Genomic DNA, 20435 nt, shown 5'->3' on the forward strand with positions numbered 1-20435 from the left:
GATGCACTTTGTTATGATATGGGCAAGTGCCAGCATAGCCAGCTGGAGTTTTGTAAGAATGATATGTCCTTTAAATATCAATCTGATTTATACAAGATGCTTGTGTTACAAATGCATTAGAACTGTATGCCATTTTTATATCAAATTATTCGTACAGATACTTGTGCTGAAAATGTATTTGTGAACATTGCTTGTGTTAAAAATGTATCAACAGTGCACCCTGCTGGAATGAAAATAAATGTACATGTTTTATTGCAATTGAATTAAATGTGCCAGCTAACTTATTTTCAGAAAAAATAAGGGAAATGTAAATGAACTGTTAAACCATTAAAATGGTACCCCACAATTCTGAATAGGACTGGAGACGCTAGGTCTGGGAAAAGCCTTTGTTCATTAGCTCAGTAAAAAGAGGGGGAGCCCCAGGCACTGCCATAAACATTTAGATGTGTATTGTAGCCATCTATGTTAAATTCCTGTCTCAGCTTCAAAGGGTAATGCTGTGAGAACTTAGAGCCAGGTGACCATATAAGGTCATTCTGCCAGGCCTCTTGAAAATTATATTTTAGATATCACAAAGAGAAATCTCAGAGTATTGAATATTCTGTTTGGAGGCCTGGCTAGAAAGACTACCCCATAACATAAGAATGTGTGTAAAGTTTTTGGATGATATATTTTTTTCTTTGTAGTGGGTTTGAGATACAGAAACCTAAGTTTGTTGATTATTTGAATAACACTTCTGACTATCTAAAATTTACTTATAATGTTGAGAAGACTGAGATTAATTATCTCGACACTCTCATGTCTCACACTGACAGAGGATTTAGATCTAAAGTATATAGGAAATCATGTTTTATCGACTCATATCTCCATTTTTCTGGCTGCCACCTCCTAGCCCAAAAGGAAATTTTGATGAAAGAACTGTGTATACGTATGGCAAGGATGACCTCCCACTGTGAAAATCTATGGGGAGAACTCAACAATGTGGCTAATATGTTTTAGCCAGGGGTTATCCTAGCTCCCTGGTACAAAGTATTAGACATCAAGTAGAAAGTGAATGGAGTACTAGATATAAGCCATTTTTGGGTATTAAGTTACCCCATAAAATCCAGGCCCCACTAGCAAAAAACTATGAAAAAGCTCTAGTAGTTCAATATAGTTCTCAGTCAGTTGAAATTAAGAACATTATTAGAGAAAAAATGGAAAATTGTTAAGGCTAGTCCTAATGTGCTTAACCTTCTAGGGGAGACCCACTATTCATTTACAAGACTGGATTCAACATGAAAAAATTGTTTGAGGGAGGGTCAGACAGTCAGGGATTCGAACATGAAAAGAATCAGTGCTCATTTATTCTTGAAGAGGAAAGTTTGGTTTTAGAAAACAGTGTTCACTCTAAAGTATATTTTTGTAAAGGCAACTATCCTTCAAAACTAGTGGTGTGTCTTACCAAATGTTCAGGATTCCCTGTATTTTAGGTTGGGAAATCTGAAAGCAGCCTTTGTAAAAGAATATATGAACACTGATAAGATATTTGTAAACACAATGAAAATAATGCTTTATTTAAGCACTCAACTACTTGCCTGTCTTTTTCAAGTTTAAATTTTCAAATTTGGATCAAGTCACTTTGAACTCCAGAGGTGGGGATGTTAAAACAGCATTAGAGAATAAAGAATATAGATGGCAACTTAAGCTACATACTCTGTATTACCCAGGAATTAATGATTATGCATCTATTCAGCCTGTTTTGAAGCTGACAACAACTACAGTAAAAAATCACCTAAGGGGTGATTTTTAAAGTTTATTTTTTAAGTTTATATAAGTTTTGTATTAATTTAAGTGTTGGTGAAATTTTAATGTACTTAGTCATTGTATTAAAATTCTATTTTATGTCTTTAAATCTTACAAGCAATTGTGTAGTTTAGTTACATTCTAAATCATATAAATTGCAGTGTATGATTTTATGGGACATTTTGATGAAGTCCTTTTTGTGTGCGGATGAAAGCGCTAAATTAATGTCCTTTTTTATAACTTTTATCTTGTTTGGGAAGTTCCTTGGACTTTAGCTCTAGTTTATCTATTCTCTATTATTATCTATTATCTAGTTCTAGTCTATTTTATTTGAAAACTGAAATCATATCCTCTGTGACTGAACATAACAACAATTTCTTTTATAGTCTCTAAAAAAATGCCTTGATCAGTGGTAAGCCGAGATGCTCTGATCATCTGGCCCCTTTGAATGTTTTTCTTCACATAAACCAGACGTGGACTTAAGTAATGCAAATATTTATTTGAAAAACAAGGTTTCCTATACATTTGATGAAAAATATTCTTTGAAACCTCATTCCAGCTGATGGTGATATCCAAAAAATCTACACTGACGACCAAACCACCTTAAGTAAAAGATTGAAACTGCACACTATTTTTAACATACTGAATAAGCTGCTTTATTTGGTCAATGGATGTGTCTGTGATGAAAAACAAATCTTTTATACATTTTAATGTGTGCTGAAAAAAACAGGATCATTTTAAGTGTTTGGGTTTCTCACCACCCCATGATAATGTTAGCAAAGTATGGTGCCACTGTGGCCCCATGGCGATCCCCTTCTTTTGCTGGTAATACTTCCCATTAAAAGTGAAAAAAATTATTCTCCAATATTACTTCCATCAGGCCACATATAGTGCTGATGGTATCAGCCGTAAAGTCACTAAACTTAAACAGAAAATGTCTCAAATATTCCAATGGCAATATAAAGCAATGAACCAAACGAATTGTAAATGGTGCCACTAGCATGAAGTTGGAAGATATAGCAAACCTCTGGCCAACAGATTTAGTTCCAATTTCCAAGCCCCACCCCTCTAGTAGATACTGTTCAGGAAATATGTACATCTGTAATTCCTTCAGTTATCACGATAAAGCAGGTGACTGAAGTGCTCTCTAAGGCCAAAAACACTGCATTAATAGGTAACAGTAATATTCCAGGTTGACTCCCTCATTGTGTGAAACATGAACTTTTGGGACCACAAGAAACACTATTTAACCACAGCCTCAAAACAGGCTTCATGCCAAATGGATGGAATACTGCAGTGGTTATCCCATTGTACAAAGGTAGGCCATCCAGTGATCCAGAGAATTATCAGTCCATAAGCCTGACTAGCCTGATATGCAAAGCTAAGGGCAGAATAATCATGAATATCCTAAAGGATGACATAAGTAACCTACACACATTGGACCCAAATCAGTTTAGTTTTGTCAAGGACAGGTCTTGCCTACTCAACGTGGTGGACTTCTTTGACAAGGTCACCAAAGCAATGGATAAGGGCAAAATGGTGCATACTGCCTACCTTGACCTGGTCAAGGTATTTGACAAATACCTCACTTGGGCATTGAAGAAAAGCTCACCAAACTAGGTACAATCCATTAAGTCACTCTCTAGATAACCAATTGGTCTATAGACAGGACCCAAGATCATCATCATCTTCTTTCGGCTGTTCCCGTTAGGGGTCGCCACAGCAGATCACCTGTTTCCATTTCTTCCTGTCCTCTGCATCTTGCTCTGTCACACCAATCACCTGCATGTCCTCTCTCACCACATCCATAAACCTTATCTTAGGCCTTCCTCTTTTCCTGTTACCTGGTAGCTTCATCCTTAGCATCTTATTCCCAATATACTCAGCATCACTTCTCAGCACATGTCCAAACCAACGTAATCGTGCCTCTCTGGCTTTGTCTCCAAACCTTCCAACCTGGGCTGACCCTCTAATATACTTACTCCTAATCCTGACCACCCTCGTCACACCCAGTGCAAATCTTAACATCTTTAATTCTGCCACATCCAACTCAAACTCCTGCCTTTTTGTCAACGCCACTGTCTCCAACCCATATAACATAGCTGGTCTAACTACCCTCTTGTAGACCTTCCCTTTCACTCTTGCAGGTACTCGTCTGTCACAAATCACTCCTGACACTCTTCTCCACCCACTCCATCCTGCCTATACTCTCTTCTTCACCTCTCTTCCACACTCACCGTTACCCTGAACTATTGACTCCAAGTATTTAAACTCATCCACCTTCGCCACCTCTACTCCTTGCATCCTCACCATTCCTCTATCCTCCCTCTCATTCACACACATATATTCTGTCTTAGTCCTGCTGACCTTCATTCCTATTCTCTCTAGAGCATATCTCCATCTCTCCAGGGTCTCCTCCACCTGTTTCCTACTCTCACTACAGATCACAACAGACAGGACCCAAGATGTTAGAAGTTAAAATAAGGGAGTTTTCCTTCACAAAAAAAGGCTGGTTACTAGTGGGGTACATCAGGTATCAGAGCTGAGGCTGTTCCTGTATACTTCTCTGAGATCAAGGCTAACATCAAGGGCCCCTGGCTGACCAAGTTTGTAGATGATTACAAACTGGATGCAGCCAGAGTATTCCCCAAAGACACAAATATCCTTGAAGAAGGCCTGACACAGACTAATAGCAGATACTAGGGTCGTGATCTTAAACTCGATGCCAAAAAGTATATAATGGTATCTTTCAAACAGAGGCTCACCTGAGCAAACTACTGCATTGATAATATGCCCTAAGAGTAAAGTTTGTAGTCAGGGATTTGGGAACATATGCAGAGAGTGATTTGGCATTTGACCATCATGTGTCTATTGTAGTGAGGAAATCATTCTATGTCCTCAGAGATTCCTCACATAAAGGATACATGGTATGGAAAACAAGTCATCTACAGACTGTCTCAGAGTTTGGCCTTATATTTGGTCTTCTACAGACTGCTGAGAAGTGGCATATGCCTGGCCTACAAAGCATCCTCTCTGATCCAGAACTAATGGAAGTGATGCACATCCATAAAACAAAGAGCATTAGGGACACCTGGTTCAGGGTCCTAAATCTTGCCTGCAAAATAAACAGGACATGATGGAGGAACAGGTATGTATCTCAAAGGCTACCTCTTATCTTGAGCAGGATTCCCATCACAGGTCATCTTCTCTGTTATTCAAATGAAACTTGGATAGGCATATGGGGAACTGCAGATATACACCTGGTCTGGCATCACTGTCTCTGTTAGGGAGATGAAGCTTGTAAATGCTTGGCCACCTGTTCCCAATTATATACTCACAGAAACCACCAATAGCTATCAAATTTTATTGGGAAGCATGGCTAGGCTTAAAAAGGCCTCTTGGGTTAATGGTGTAGTATTCTACTATGAGACTGTATAAAAAAGTCAAGTATATCTTATTATTTATCAACTTAAATTCCCAGTGATTTGCCAGAAAACACACACACACACACACACACACACACACACACACACACACACACACATTTTATGAACGACAGACCAAAATATGAGGGAAAGATTTGGAAATTCTGTGAAATACTGGATAGTTGAGAGTTATAGCTCCAGTCCTTTCCACAGGGAAACAACTGTGACCAGTAAAAGTTTAAGTTTTCCCATACAAGTTACTCGTTTATGATGTAGACTCCTCCTGGATCCTGGAGCTCTGGTCCTAATTAATAGTTTATGTGAAGAGCATGAAACATCTCCTGGGGAAGGCACTATGTAAAGAAGAGGTCTATGTAAACACCGCCAGTAGACTCCTAAATTGGAAAGTGGCATGGAATTTTAATTTCTAGGACAATTTCAGGAAAAAAAGGTGCAGGATTACATATTTGGCAGAGATAATGTAAGGCATTAAGGAGAAAGTGAGCCAGTTTAAGAGAATTTTTAAGAAAAATAATGGTCAGAATAAATAAACAGACTGTGCTAATGGGAGATATCAGACTGGCAATATTGCAATGTCATACGCAAGCAACAACTGTAATAGTTAAAAATATCACTGACATCTCAGAGAAGTTTGCAATGTTTAATGAATGGTTTATGATTTTAGTCTGTATTAGAGTCGGTTGATATAAGTGGCAAGCTTTCCTTTGAAAACAGTCCATATCACATTACACGCCTATGGACTAAAAAGTACAATAGGTCTATGTGGGGTATTTGGTAAAAAGCATATGGAGGAAAAAGTGACACTAAAAGTTCAGAAGCAATTAAACTGTACTCACACAAAAACACAAACTCATGCAGACATGTGTGTGTGTACCCACACAAACTCTCATAAGCACAATAAACACAAAGTGTACTTTCTCTGTCTTAATTAAGAATTTGTCCCAAATATTGTTCATGTTATGGATAAGTGTTATCTCATGTTTCTCACCAAATTATTCTCACTACAAAATCACAGGCATGTTACAATGTTTTAATACATGATGAAAGCAGATTGTTTTCATTATTTGTTTTAATTTTCTGTCTTTCCTTAAACACGTATACATTTCTGCCTTGTATGAGCTTTCTGACAACAACAGCCTGGCTCTGGTTACTGTCTGTGTCGCTAACCATAAAAAGCAAAGACGAGTGGGTCTAAACATGAATGAGGTAAAGGAGAAAAAGTGTATCAGTATCTAATCCTTACATACCCAAGAAATTGTGGAATTTGCTAGTTCATGTCAGCTCTAATGTATTCTGGGAATAATAGCACTCTGTAATAAAGAGACATGCTTGATCAGATAGCTACACAATTATGATGTGTACAGAACCTTTGTGCAAAGCCAACTATGTCAAACTGTGCTTCAAACAAACATTGTTTGATCTTTTTAGCTAACGCCAGCAACAGAAGGAGCAGTTATGAGAAAACACCTGGTAAAAGAACACAGAAAGTTTAGAGTCTCTAACAGTTTCCATAATATTCTGTAACTTTTCTGCTTCATACTTGATGAAGAGTTAAACATGGCTGAGCAGCAGGTTGTTGTGTAAATAACTTAGAATGAACTCAGCATTAAGTACACATCAGTTGTGTGTTCGACTAGGCCTGAAGAAAAACTGAATGTTGTACACATATACATGCGCAGCTGTAGGTTATGAAGGTAAATGAGAATAGGTTTGATCATGCTTATCATATTAAACGTGTACATGTCCAGACAAAAAGAAGTGCTATTCATAACACTGAATTATATCATTATCCAGTGAATCAGCCAATAAGACAGTCAGGGTTAATGCAAAGTGCACCATCACCAAAACATGCACAGAAAAGCAGAGTAGCGCATCCATATCATGTGAAGCAAGCCTTAAATTATACGTAAAGGGATGGAATGCAAAAGGGTGTACAAGAAAGATTTGGGCTATTCCAGAGATAAAATATCAAAATCAATTAATAAACATCAGGCAGGCAATAAAACCATATCATATGAAAGAGAAACCTGAACGGAGCATCAGGCTTAAGCAAAATGAAGGAGTGAAAGATAGCGCAAAAGTAAAAAAAAAAAAAAAAACACAAACAAACCGATGCTCAGGTAGAAGTACTTTAATATTTGACAGACTTTCATGTAGGATTGAAATGAGACTTTTCATTCAAAAGCAAACTACATGTGCAATATACTTTAGAAGCAGACTCGTATCTAATATACAAACACATTTACCCTCAGTAAGATATATATATATATATATATATATATATATATATATATATATATATATATATATATATATATATATAATAAGGACAAAGTTAGCATGCATTTAAAGGGGATCATATAGAAATAAAAAGTGCATGAGTTGTAATGTCAGATCTGGTGAGTAATGGGCAGAATTGGGAATAGTTGTGTTTTGAGAAAATATATAAGAAATGTGTGAGAACGATGCGAGACAGGAACTGGGGATCACTGTTTCTACTTTTCCTGCGTATCGAATGAGGATAAGTAGTGGGAGTGGGAAGGAATGCTGATACTTTTGTTTACAATTTAAGTCATGGCACTGGTGCTAAGTATGTCAGTGTGTGTGTGTGTGTGTCTGTGTGTACATGCGTGAGTGCAGGTTAGGGTTAAAGCAATAATTGGGGAAGGGGATTACTTTAGTGTTAGGCCTGCGTGTTTGTATGTGTAGGTATCTTGTTTAGTGGTAGTCTTACGGAAAGGGAGTGTACTGACCTAAAAGTGTAGGGCTGGGGTAAGGGGCAGAGGCAGGCTTAGTGTCAACATATCACACATAAATAAAAGTGCTGCTGGGCAGGTTAGTAAACATTTCTTTTATCTGGTTGCCCAGAAGACTGGAAACATAACAACAAGTGTTCACAATATGCTGCAGATTATCCCTATGCAGATCTTGCTGACAGTTTACTCCATAACACAATGGATCCTGCTACCTACAGCCTCCAGGTATCAAAAGTTCAGCACTAGGCCAACGCATGGCTGCTATCACGGTTCATGAGCCAGTGCTTCTTTTGTTCTGCTTTTGTTGATCTGCACTTGTTTATCATTGTACCAATTGTATGAAATGAAACAAAATGCCACTCCTTAGATGTCACAAGACTGTTTAATAAATACCCAAATGCTTTTGTTCCTATGAATGTTTGGAACTTTATCAGAGCTGTAGTACACCTGTGCAGTTTGCTTCTTTTCTTTTATTGCACCAGTTGTTGAATCAGAACTCAGGCAGTCATTTTGTCATGCAAGTTGCAACACATTTTATATCCAGGTGTGCTTTGCACTGCTGGGTAAGTAATGCAAGCCTTGCTCAGGCACATAGCATATCTATACGAATCTTATCCTCAACAATGCCACTAGCAGGAAAGAAAAGATTGCAAGGAGGAACCAAAAAGGCAAACTTTTATGAATAAGCACACAGACATGCGTGTGCACACACACACACACACACACACACACACACACACGCATGTGGCTCCCTATTATAAGTGTGAAACTCATAACTGCTTGTTTCCGAAATATGAAAAATAAAGTGCACTTGTCAAAAAGTGATGGTAAAAACTTCTTGTAAAGCCATTAGTTTCTTTATATAACCTACATTTGAGATCACCTATTCTGAGATTTTGCGGGTCTATATCAGAACATCGAAGTTTTAAAACTTCGAATGTTCTAATATTGACCCGTTTTAATCGAACGCTAAAAATAGCGAAGCTGCAGAACATGAAACCACAAACTATTCACGAACCAAAAACCAAAACAAAAAACCTCAGAAAGGAAAGACAGGACGGAATCCACACTGTGTTGATTAAGCGCTTTCGTTTTTAATAAAAACTTCCTCAGAATACCATGCCAAACAGATACCTGTTTGGCATGGTATTCTGAGGAAGTTTTTATTAAAACGAAAGCGCTTAATCAACACAGTGTGGATTCCGTCCTGTCTTTCCTTCCTGAAGCTGCAGAACACCAAATTCTTTCCTAGGGAAAGAATTTATTTGGCCGGTTATATGGCTTTGCTATTTTCAGCACTGTGGTGGAGATTTACAGGTCGGGTTCAGGTAAGTGTGCGACTGTGTGGTTGTTAGGATTAGGGCATGGGTTAGGTGAGTTAGGGTTAGGGTGCGGGTTAGGTGAATTATGTTTAGGGGCGGGTTAAGTGAGTTTAGGTTTAGGGTTTGGGTTAAGGTAAGTGGATAGATAGTAGTGTATGTATAGCTTAGTGTAGGGTTAGTTGTAGGATTATAAGTGTATGCGTGTGTATTGATGTTTTTTAGGTGTGCTTGTGTTGTGTGTATGTGTTTCAGAATAGCAATTTTTTTCCCAAGGAAAAAATTTGCTGTTCTGAATGTTCGATATTATGTGGTTTAGATATTTTAGGTTCGATGAAATAGCATTCGCTATTTTCATCTTTCGATAATGTGATATAAATGTGATTTTGCAACCACAGGCTTAGTATTGATTCCCAAGATTTGCAGTTTCAGTCTCACTGTTTTGAGGATAAGTCCTCAAAATTGCAGCAACATTCATCTCACACATACACCCACAAACACACATACTTAATTCCAAACTCTACTTCCCTTGTAGTGCAAATGAAAACTGCTTTCATAGGTCTTCAAATTTCCTACTTTTTGCAATTCTCCCTACCATTTATTTGTAAAAATGTAAACTTGCAATTCAAGACATTCAGCTTGCTGTGCTTTAAGAATAGCTTTGCTACTGAGTTGAAACTATTTTTGAATGCAGTTGTTTTGAATGTTACTCTTCTCACAGGTTTATAACATATAATATTTATTTATTGACATTTGTTTGCTGGGATAGTCCAACTATGTAAAAGCTCATTTTCAGCAGAGGCCTGCAGAGAATAGCTCAATATTATTACAAAACATTTTAAGAGCAGTCATTTTACAATCTTCAAAAATAAAACAAAAACAACTGCAGTTTAAAATATTATAACAAATTAGCCATGATATGAACATATTGGTTAAGAATTGATATGAGTTATATGACAATCATTTAATATTTTGAGAAATTTTAGACAGTTTTTATTGAAATAAAAGGTAAGCTAGTCTAATGCAAACAGGCATTGCAATATGAAGTGAGGGAAACACAGGCTTATGGTATATTTAGAGAGAAAGTCAGGGAAAAAATTAGAAGTAAGGAAGTGAAGAAGAGAGAGTAAAGAGAGAGGTATCTAAATAACAGTGCAACACTAGGTGAGCTTTATCTTTGCCTGGTACCAAAGCTGTTGATATAACTGACAGATCCACACATTGCAGAATAAAATATATTGCGTTTTTATATATTTTTATATAATCACTGTACTTGCATGTTCAGTTATTATACTTTGCAATACTTTTTGGCCATTTTATATATTTCACAGAAAGGCTCATTTTATAAGCACATTAATACAGTCTGAGGAAAGAGCACCTGGGTACACAAGGTACATGGGACAAAGGCCTCATGCTTTAGAATGTACAACATGTGGTCTGAGCAAGACTAAACCATACCTAATGATGTATTATTGCTGATATGCTATTCCAGGGTGTGAATGAGTAATATAATTGCAATGTGTTTGTTCAGGTAGTAGTGTCAAGGAATGCAAAACGTTAATAGACAACAATGTGGACATACAAACATGACATGGGTTCTATAATTCAGTAAAAAGTGTGAGATGTAAGGAATATGAAATGCGCATATGTGGTACATTTTAAACCTTCATACTGTATACAAATAAGTAAATGCAACCCATATCCCTAGGCTGGTGTAATAGTACTAAAGTAAGCAAGGAAGCACAGTGAGAACCGTCATAAGGACAAGCCACCAGTAATAGTTTATCATCAAGGGGTGCTCATTTTGTTTTCAGCAGACACAACACCTTTGTCAAAAATATTCATTGCTGAAGGAAATAAGGTATTCTAAACCTTTGACTAAAGCTCTTTACCAGGCTTTTCATGGTCCAGAACAAAACTAGGCTGACAGGCCAGACTATGCCCAAAGACTGTAAAAAATATCATTACATTTATTATAGTAACTTTGTAGTGTAATAAATAAATACTTGTTTTGAAGTAGTCCAGACCATATAGTGAAGTAAAGCTCATAATAAAACCAGTGTTTTGAAAGCTCTGTTGTTAAATGGAATTTAATACTCTAGTCCACTCCACACAGACCAGTTATTACTGACTCTAAATTACATAATACTATAGCAATTTCAATAAATTTATTTTGCTAACTTATTAAGCATACCAAACAACTTGTTATTTGAACTAATTCACATTAGTGAAATTACATTTCTTGAAACCAGAATAAGAAAAAAAATGCAAATAAATAGCACTTCACACAATAATTCAAGGCTTAAATGAATCAAGGCTGTCCTAGTCTTTGAGTAATGATGAAGATCAATACATTTTTGAACATGTCTGTTTTTCCTATGGAGAAATTCCAATTTTTTTTGTAATGCAGTCTTTTACTTAATGTCTGTTGCCTACCTGGTACACCTTGTGGCATTTTCAGGTATTTCCCATTGAAGTGTTGAATTACTACTTCACATTTTTCAGTGGACTCCATCCTGGAAAATATTGATAAAAAATACAAGATTATAACTCATGAATAATGACATACCAATTCAGAATAATATGTATTCACAGCAAACAATTTTAAATTGGTTCAACTGCATCATAAAGTGATATGTACAATAACAGTTGCTAGAAAAGAGTGTGATGTGCATTGATTTCTTCTATGATTAGCATACATACTGCATGCCAATTTCAGCTGCACGTTCATTTGCTAGTTAAGCCTCACTTTGTTCCAGTTTTCACAGAAAAGAATCAAGTCTGACATAGAAATGTCTACAACTGATTGGGGAAAATAAATCAAGAGTAACCCGGTATCAGCATTTGCCAGAGGACAGTGGATTACGGATCAGAATGCCAAGCTTAAATGACCCCCAGTGTCCTGCCATGGTGGTTTGGCTGACAAGAGTGATACGTTAACTGTTTTTCTTCATTTTCTCCCTCTTCTTCAAAGTTTTGTAATCTTGGAGTTGATTTATACATTGTTTGGACACGTGGGAGCTTGTTCTCATAATGGATGTGCAAGAGGGCTAAAGCCTCTCAAATGTATTTTTTTGTTTTACATTCTGGCCCCTTGATGTATTGTTGCTTTAGTTAGTAACCTCACAACAATTTAAATGTTATGGGCTTCGATAATCAGTGCGTGAAAAAATAAATGTTGTGTTTTTTAAATTTCTCCCTCTTCTCCAAAATTATGTGATTTTGGAGTCAGTCTATTTATTTATTTGTTTGCTTAAAGTTGTTAATTGAGTTAGAGCACTTATCAAGGAGCACCTATTTTATTTTCCAACTAGTTCTATAAAAACATAATTAAATGCAAAACACCAGATGAATACAGACGTTTACAACAAATTAAGATAGAGAAGTACAAACAGGAGACGAAAATACTAGGGTTTCTACATCTAAGGACTCTAATACAATACAGTAAATAGAATGTTGTGTGGGGCGAAATACATCTTAACAGATTTGTTGCAATCATGATAGCTGTAAGGACTTTGAAAGTAAGTCATAGATTAAAATGGAGCCAGTGAACTTTAAGTCATAGTACTCTGGAGAAGCAGTTGTGTTCTGTTTCTTTTATTATATGGCATACATTGTCAAACTACACCTAGAATGGAAAAGTTGTAGTAACTGTATTCTCTGGATGATAAGTTGGTTTGGAAAGTAGGGTTTTGACTTATTTGAGATCACAGTTTGTAAGTTACTTTGAATGTTCCCATATGATACGTGTAAGTGTTTTGGTTTGAAAGTTTAACTAGGATGGTACCAAGGAGAAATTGCACTCCTAGGTGGCCTGTAATCCAATTTTTTTTTTTTTTTTTTTTTTTTTTTGAAAACAGTAGATTGGTGTTCTGTTTTTGGTACAAGGGAGATAAAACAGTATATTTTGTTAACTATTATTTAAAAATAAATGTTTTATTTGTGATGTAGAGATGATGAAAGAAAGAGGATAGTGAAGTTGAGGCAAAAGCATGCCTTTCCGTATAGCTTCTCTTCTTCATAATGATTAGAAATATGAGATCTTCCATGTCCAGAAAAGAGTTTACTGTATTTTTGATTTGATATCATTGATATGTAGTTCAAAATATAGCTTCTGATCCAGCCAGAACCATAGACATTTGAATGAAGAGATGGTTTCAAGGAAGTTAAGGTTAGTCAAGAACAGTGAAACCAAATAGAAAGGATTAAAACTTTGAAGGTGATCAAAACAGTGATAGCTTTTTTGGAGGATGGGGACTAAGGTGTTAAAAAGTAGTTTCTTGAAATATAGACAGTTTTCAAGGGCAAAAGGTCTTGCAATTGAATTTTAATGTCTGCTGATGGCTGTTTCATCTGTATAGAGAATGCACGGTAAACTTTTAACAGTATTCAGGACAGGGTGTGATTGTTACTATTTACAGTAAGGGAATGTAGGCAAAAAGCTTAAGATACTCAGCAAGGAACATGAAACCAGAGTGTCCACTGTAGAAAATTTCCACTGTAGAAAATTTCATGAAGGATTCCAAGTTCTGATCCTAGTCACCACCAAGTGAAACTATACTTTTAGCCAAATGTCAAGATCCATACACAAACTTCAAAAGAATTAGTGAAGTAATAAGTTCATAGGGTTTTACTCAGTTTACTGAAAGAGGAGACAAGGAAGAAGCCCAAACAGATTGTATAATACTATGGAAGACTAACAGTGCCCTCCATTAAACAGACTTTCTTCAAATATCTGCAGTAAAAGCTTGCAATCACCCATCCAGACATTCAAACTGGTTTTAAAGGTTGCTAGGCAAGTACTTTTTTATGTATAAGGGCGACCTCTTGCAGAAATGGGGTTTATGCTGAATAAGGCATCTTTCATACCATTTGATCTTGTTGATGTCCTTGTATAGGTTTAGATCTGTAGAATGGGTGGATTTCTTATCCCTGGCCCTACTTAAGTGAAGGAGTTAAAAGAGTGTTAGGTCATTCATAGCACAGAAAGCTAAGCAGAGATCACTTCTTAGGAGTTTGTATGACACTGAATACAAGGACAGGTCTTTTAGTCTATCAGAGTAGCTAAGGTACTGTGACTTAAAGTATTTTTGGTGAGGAAAAAATAGAGTCTCTGAAGGTGGATTAGGAACGTAATCAGATGTTTGCAAAAGGTACATTATGTTCAATGATGGGATGAATACAGTGGGAGTATACATTTTTTGGACCTTGAAAAGATGCCATGAAGGTTAGGTTGTAAAAGGAAGAAGAAAGTTCTTACTATCACAGAGACCTAGCAGTCAAATTAAAGTCTAATAGCAACATATGTGCTCAAGTCCCAGATGAGTCTGTCAAATGAATTGTTATTTTTTTCTATATGGTAATGGGCAGTACTGATAGATTTACCAAAGGAAACTATGTTGCATTTCTTGATGTTATTATAGCCAGCATCTGTTTGGTCCAGCCCTTGCTGGAGCATATGAATATCATAATGGGTTTGTGAACCACCCCAAGATGGCAACCATAAGTAAACTTGGTTAGCCATAGATCCTTAACAATGGCTTTTAATGTCACAGAAATCTATACTATAGAAGAGCGGATGTAGCCCAAGTCCAGTGGGACGTCACTGCTGACATTTTTGTTGAGTAAATACCCCTGACCTTAACAGTATGAGTTCTTCATACAGTTAATTACTAATCCAATGATCTATATATGAGTTAATGATGAGTTGGGAGAGTTTGTCAATAATCCTAGCTTTGGAGGACAGTGTCAAATGTCTTGGGTCCAGATAAGTAGTGTGGACTGCATGCCCCTTTTCCATGGCCTCAGTAACCCTTTCAAAGATCTCAGCCAGGTTACGTAGGCATGATCTGACTTTTAAAAGCCAAATGTGTATGCGTATCCATGGATATAACATCACCTATATCATTGTTTATTAGTTCATTTATAATATATTCCAAAGGACTGCAAACAATATTAGTGAGACTAATAGTCCTGATATTCCCTGGATAAGTAGAGGGACCACCTTTATGTAAGGGTACCGCAAATGCCATTCACCACACCTTAGGACATAATCAGCAGAGAGACTTGATAAAGAATTGATGAAGGCTTTTGCTAGGTTGGACTTCATGCTTCTCTGCAGACAACTTGTGATATTGTTAAGGTGTATTGAAGCAGTGTTTCTAATTTTAGAAAGTACCACAAGGACTTGGTTCAAATTGATTTTGGGGTTGTGAGGGGAAATAGATGAAGCAGTGAAGAGGGTGGGTAGGGAGAAGTCAGAAAGGAATTGGTCCACAAAAATATTAAAATATCCTGGGGTCAGAGATGGAGGATCCATTGGAATTAATTTCAGTATAGAATTGCAGGTTACTTGTAAGCTTCCTAATATACTTGAAGAAGGCCTTATGGATGCCTGTTGGATTAGTTGCAATCCTAAGTTCATAGCTGGCATTACTTTCCTAATGGTATGCTTGAGAGATTTTCTTCCAAGATTTAAATCCCTTTTATATTTATGAAGCAGGTATCCTTTGGTGATAGGCAGGAGCATTTGTTTATTATAGTTTGTTAATATGTGGGTTTATATTAGAACATCGAAGTTTCAAAACTTTGAATGTTCTAATATCGACCCCTATTCTGTGAAAGCTGAAAATATTGAAGCAACAGAAAGCCGAATTTTTTCCTAGGGAAAGAATTCAGTTATCCGTTTCTGTTGTTTCCGTATTTTCAGCACTGTGGTGGAAAGTTACAGGTCGGGTTCAGGTAAGTGTAGGATTGAGTGCGGGTTAGGTTAGTTAGGGTTAGGGTACAGGTTAGATATGTGTGCGATTGTGTGGACGTGAGGGTTAGGGCAGGTTAGTGAGTTAAGGCGCGGGTTAGGTATGTGTGCGATTGTGTGGACGTGAGGATTAGGGTGGGTTAGGTGAGTTAGGGTTAGGGCGCGGGTCAGGTAAGTGTGCAATTGTGTGGACGTGAGGGTTAGGGTGGGGTAAGTAAGTTAGGGTTAGGGCACGGGTGAGGTGAGTGTGCGATAGTGACGGACCTTAGGGTTAGGGTTTGGGTTAAGGTAAGTGGATAGTTAGTGGTGTAGTTAGTGGTGTGTGTATAGTTTAGTGTAGGGTTAGGTGTAAGATTTTAGGTGTATGTGTGTGGATTACTGTTGTTTAGTGTGCTTGTATTGTGTGTATGTGTTTTGGAACAGTGAATTGTTTCCCTAGGAAAAAATTTGCTGTTCTGTATGTTCAATGTTTTCAGCTTTCACTGAAAAGGGGTCAATATTAGAACATTCAAAGTTTTTAAAGTTCGATGCTCTAGTATGCTAGTTCCACCACCCAGGTTCAGTTCTACACTTGACATTCGGTTCATGCTGTATTGGAACAGTTGCCTCAGTTCATCAATTCAAAAGGGAATACAATTCAGAGATGTAGACAGCAGCCTAAGTTACAAAGTTATTTAGGGGGCTATACAATTTGTGATTACAACTAAGCTTAGTAAATTATTGGTTTGGAGTAATTCCTAAACTTGCAAGAATTTGTAGGGGGCTGCAAAACAGGTTTTCATAAAGATGATTGCGCTAGACAGTCAAGAGGAGAAGGTTGACACCCGCACTACACCTCAAGCAACACATAGCCCTTCTAAACCCACACCAACACCCTCACATAGCAACACTAAACCCTCCTATGTGGAGGCCCTTAACAGTAACCTGCCCAAGCAACAAGGACCTCCGCAGCTGAAACGCAAACACCAATAACAACCAAAGTGTCACATAGCTCACAACACCAGTGTGTCACCCAACACCAGCCCTTAAGGCAAGACAACGTACCCAACACTTTAGTCATAGGTGACTCTATAGTCAGGCACACTGATGTTCCACTCACCAGGCTGAACAATGAGAAAATTACAGTCAGCTGCCTTTAAGGTGCCAGGATCTGCCACATAACACATGCACTCAAGTCACTCCACAACAAGTACAAATATGACTCTGTCATTGTCCATGTTGGAGTGAATGACTTGAGACGTACCTCTGTGGACTGCATGAAAAGAGACATGGAAGAGCTCACCGATCATGTGGCCCAGGCAGGAATGACCCTAGCCCCGAGTAGCATCCTGCCTTTGCCCAGAATGATATCACAGTATAAGGACAAAATGACAGACTTCAACAATTGGCTAAGCTTCTGATGTCATTCAAAGGGGATCCAGTATCTGTCTGCCTGGGACAACATGATTGGCAGACCACGGTGCTTTGCCAGAGATGGTCTGCACCTGTCGCCCCTGGGATTCAGGTTACTGGCTAAGGCTCTTGCCACCCCTATAATGCCTTTTGTAGGCAAAGTTCAAAGGACAATATCACCACCGTAACAGGTACAAGCATACAAAATCTAAAGGTAATGCTACTCAATGCTAGAAGTCTAAACCTTAAAATGCACTCTCTCGAGGCACTCCTAAAAATGGAGAACATGGATATCTGCGCAGTAACTGAGACCTGGTTCAAGGCTCCAGAGAGCACCCTTGCAATACCAGACTACAACTCGTACCACACATTTCGGGCACCAAACCAGGACTGAAACACTAAAGGTGGAGGAGTGTGTATATTCACCAAGGATATTCACACTTCCAGGCTAGTTGCCCACCACAATGCATCTGAAATTCTCCAGGTGCAACTAAAACTAGGTAAGACTGCAATCCAAATTGTAGGTTGCTACAGATTCCCCCACCAGGCCCCAAGATTCTCACTACACCTTTCTAAACATACTGGAAAATATTAAGATACAGCCAAACACTCTAATACTGGGTGATTTCAACTACCCTGCCATTAACTGTGAAAACTACTCGTGTACCAACAACTTTGCCCAACGGTTCTTGGAATTCATAAATTCCAATGCCCTGGATCAACTAATCTATAGTCCCACCAGAGGCTCCAATATCCTAGACCTGGTTATTACCAACATGGGAAATTGATGCTCCACACCTATGGTCACCCCCTCATTGGTCAGGTCTGACATCCACATCCCTCTCCCACCCCCCAGTAAGGAAACCTCCATAAAAACTTCTCCAAAGCCAACTTCATGCTACTCAAGTCAGAAGTGACAAACTTCATGACATACATGCAGACAGGAACTGAAAGTTCGACTGCTGAATCCTACACTAAGGCACTGTACGAGCACATCCACTCGTGCATGAATCATGCCATCCCAAATAGAACCAAGATGCTCCCCTCCAAAAAAGGAAGCCAATCTGGTGGTCCCCTGCCATAAACAAACTTTACAACAAAAGGAAGAAACTGTTGCAAAAAAGAGGAAAATCCCAGGATGCACAAAGCTCCCTTACCAGCCTCAGTAAGAAGCTGAAATCCCTCATAAAATCCTCCAAAGCTAATTACATAAATACAATTGCCAAAGATTACAAAGGCATTCTATAGCTATGTCAAGAATGTAAATGGCAATGCTCAGATCTGCTCTGAGCTACAACAGAATGGCATTAAATATACTCATCCCAAGGATATTGCCAATATCGTGGCATATCGATTCAGTGCCAACTTCACCCACCTCTCACCCCCTAAAGTGCCCATCTCAATACCGAAAGATTGCCAAATTCCGGTAATAATGGCCGCACAGGTAAAAAACACACTCTCCAAACCTAAGAATACAGCATCCATGGGACCAGACGACATCCCAGGCTGTGTAGTACATGAACTACAAAATGAACTGCCACCTCATCTAAGTGTCATATTTAATCATAGCCTCACCTCAGGCTTCGTGCCCACAAAGTGGTGTACAGCTACAGTTATCCCACTCCACAAGGGGGAATCCACTTTTTATCCTGGGAACTACCGCCCCATCAGTCTGATGAGCCTCATCTGCAAGGCCATAGAACGTATTATCATGAAACTTGTAAGACATTGGCAACCTTCAAAACACTGGACCCCACCCAGTTTGGGTTTGTGAAGGGCCAATCTTTCTCCTGAACCTGACTGACTTCTTTGAATCAGTCTCCAGAGCTGTGGACGAGGGTAAGGCAGTCCACACAGCCTATCTGGACCTCGACAAGGCCTTCGACTCTGGAATCATAGATAAATTTACTAAGCTGGGCATTAATCCCTAAGCCACTCAATGGGTTGCCAACTGGCTTACTGACAGGACCCACACTGTAAAAGTAGCTGACTCCAAATCCAGCTCCAGACAAGTGCCATGTGGAGTACCTCAGGGTTCAGTCCTGGGACCACTCTTGTTTGGCTTCTACTTCTCTGAAGTACAGGCCAACACTAAGGGACTCTGGCTAACAAAGTTCGCAGATGACTGCAAACTGGAGCCATTACTGAATCCCCAAATGATGTGGATATTCTACAAAAGGGCCTTATAGAAACAGATGCTTGGTGCCAGAGCCATGGGCTCAAGCTCAATGCCAAGAAATGTATAGTTATCCCCTTTGGGAAAAAACATGTACCCGTGAATTACCACATAGGTGGCAATACACTAAACACTGAAAACGTGATAAGAGACTTAGGGACACAGGTGGACAGTGGTCTCACCTTCGATAACCACATCTCCACAACAGTCAGGAAATCCTTTTATGTGGTGCACCTCATCACTAAGGGCTTTTCATCCAGAAAAAAAGGAGGTCATTGTCCCACTGTACTCATCCCTCAATAGACCCATTATAGAATACAACGCCCTGTTTGGTATGCAACTCTCAAGACATCTGCAAAAATTAAGAAAGGCTGCAGAAATACCTGACTAAAAGAATCACAAGCCTAAAGCAGATAACCTATACTGACAGTCTAAAAAAATAAAATTAATTATCACATTATAGTCAACCTTTGAAGGCAATTCTTTTACCCTTGAATTTAGATATCATACTTGGTGATGGTAGAATGCTGCCTGATGCAGAAGCCTTGCCTCTTCTAAAACATCAGCAGACAGCTCAGCAATGTCTTTCTGTATCTCCCTCTTGGTGGAGTACATAAGAACATATACCCCAATATGGGCAGCTACAAGCCTTGGAGGAACACAAAGGTTAAAATGGTAGGAGCAGGAGCGATCATGGTGAACTGGGATCAAGTCTTAGTTCCCCAAGAAATTAGGGATGACAGCCTCACTATCATCTCAAAAAACAAGACCTAAAATTAATTCTAAGGAACAAGGACAAGGGCA

At 38.3% G+C, this 20435-nt stretch overlaps 1 protein-coding gene across 2 annotated transcripts in view; it reads right to left on the reverse strand.

The window, feature by feature from the left end:
- The window catches only part of RBMS3 (RNA binding motif single stranded interacting protein 3), a 3568139-nt gene that overhangs the window by 871167 nt on the left and 2676537 nt on the right, over positions 1–20435 (reverse strand). For both annotated transcript variants that reach the window (XM_044066764.1, XM_044066763.1), the window contains exon 6: positions 11743–11822. In XM_044066764.1, coding sequence (XP_043922699.1) covers positions 11743–11822 — 80 coding nt within the window. The remainder of the gene's footprint in view (positions 1–11742; positions 11823–20435) is intronic.

Source organism: Protopterus annectens, chromosome 3.part1 (genome assembly GCF_019279795.1).
Source record: "Protopterus annectens isolate FY-2018-M chromosome 3.part1, PAN1.0, whole genome shotgun sequence".
Lineage (NCBI taxonomy): Eukaryota > Metazoa > Chordata > Ceratodontiformes > Protopteridae > Protopterus > Protopterus annectens.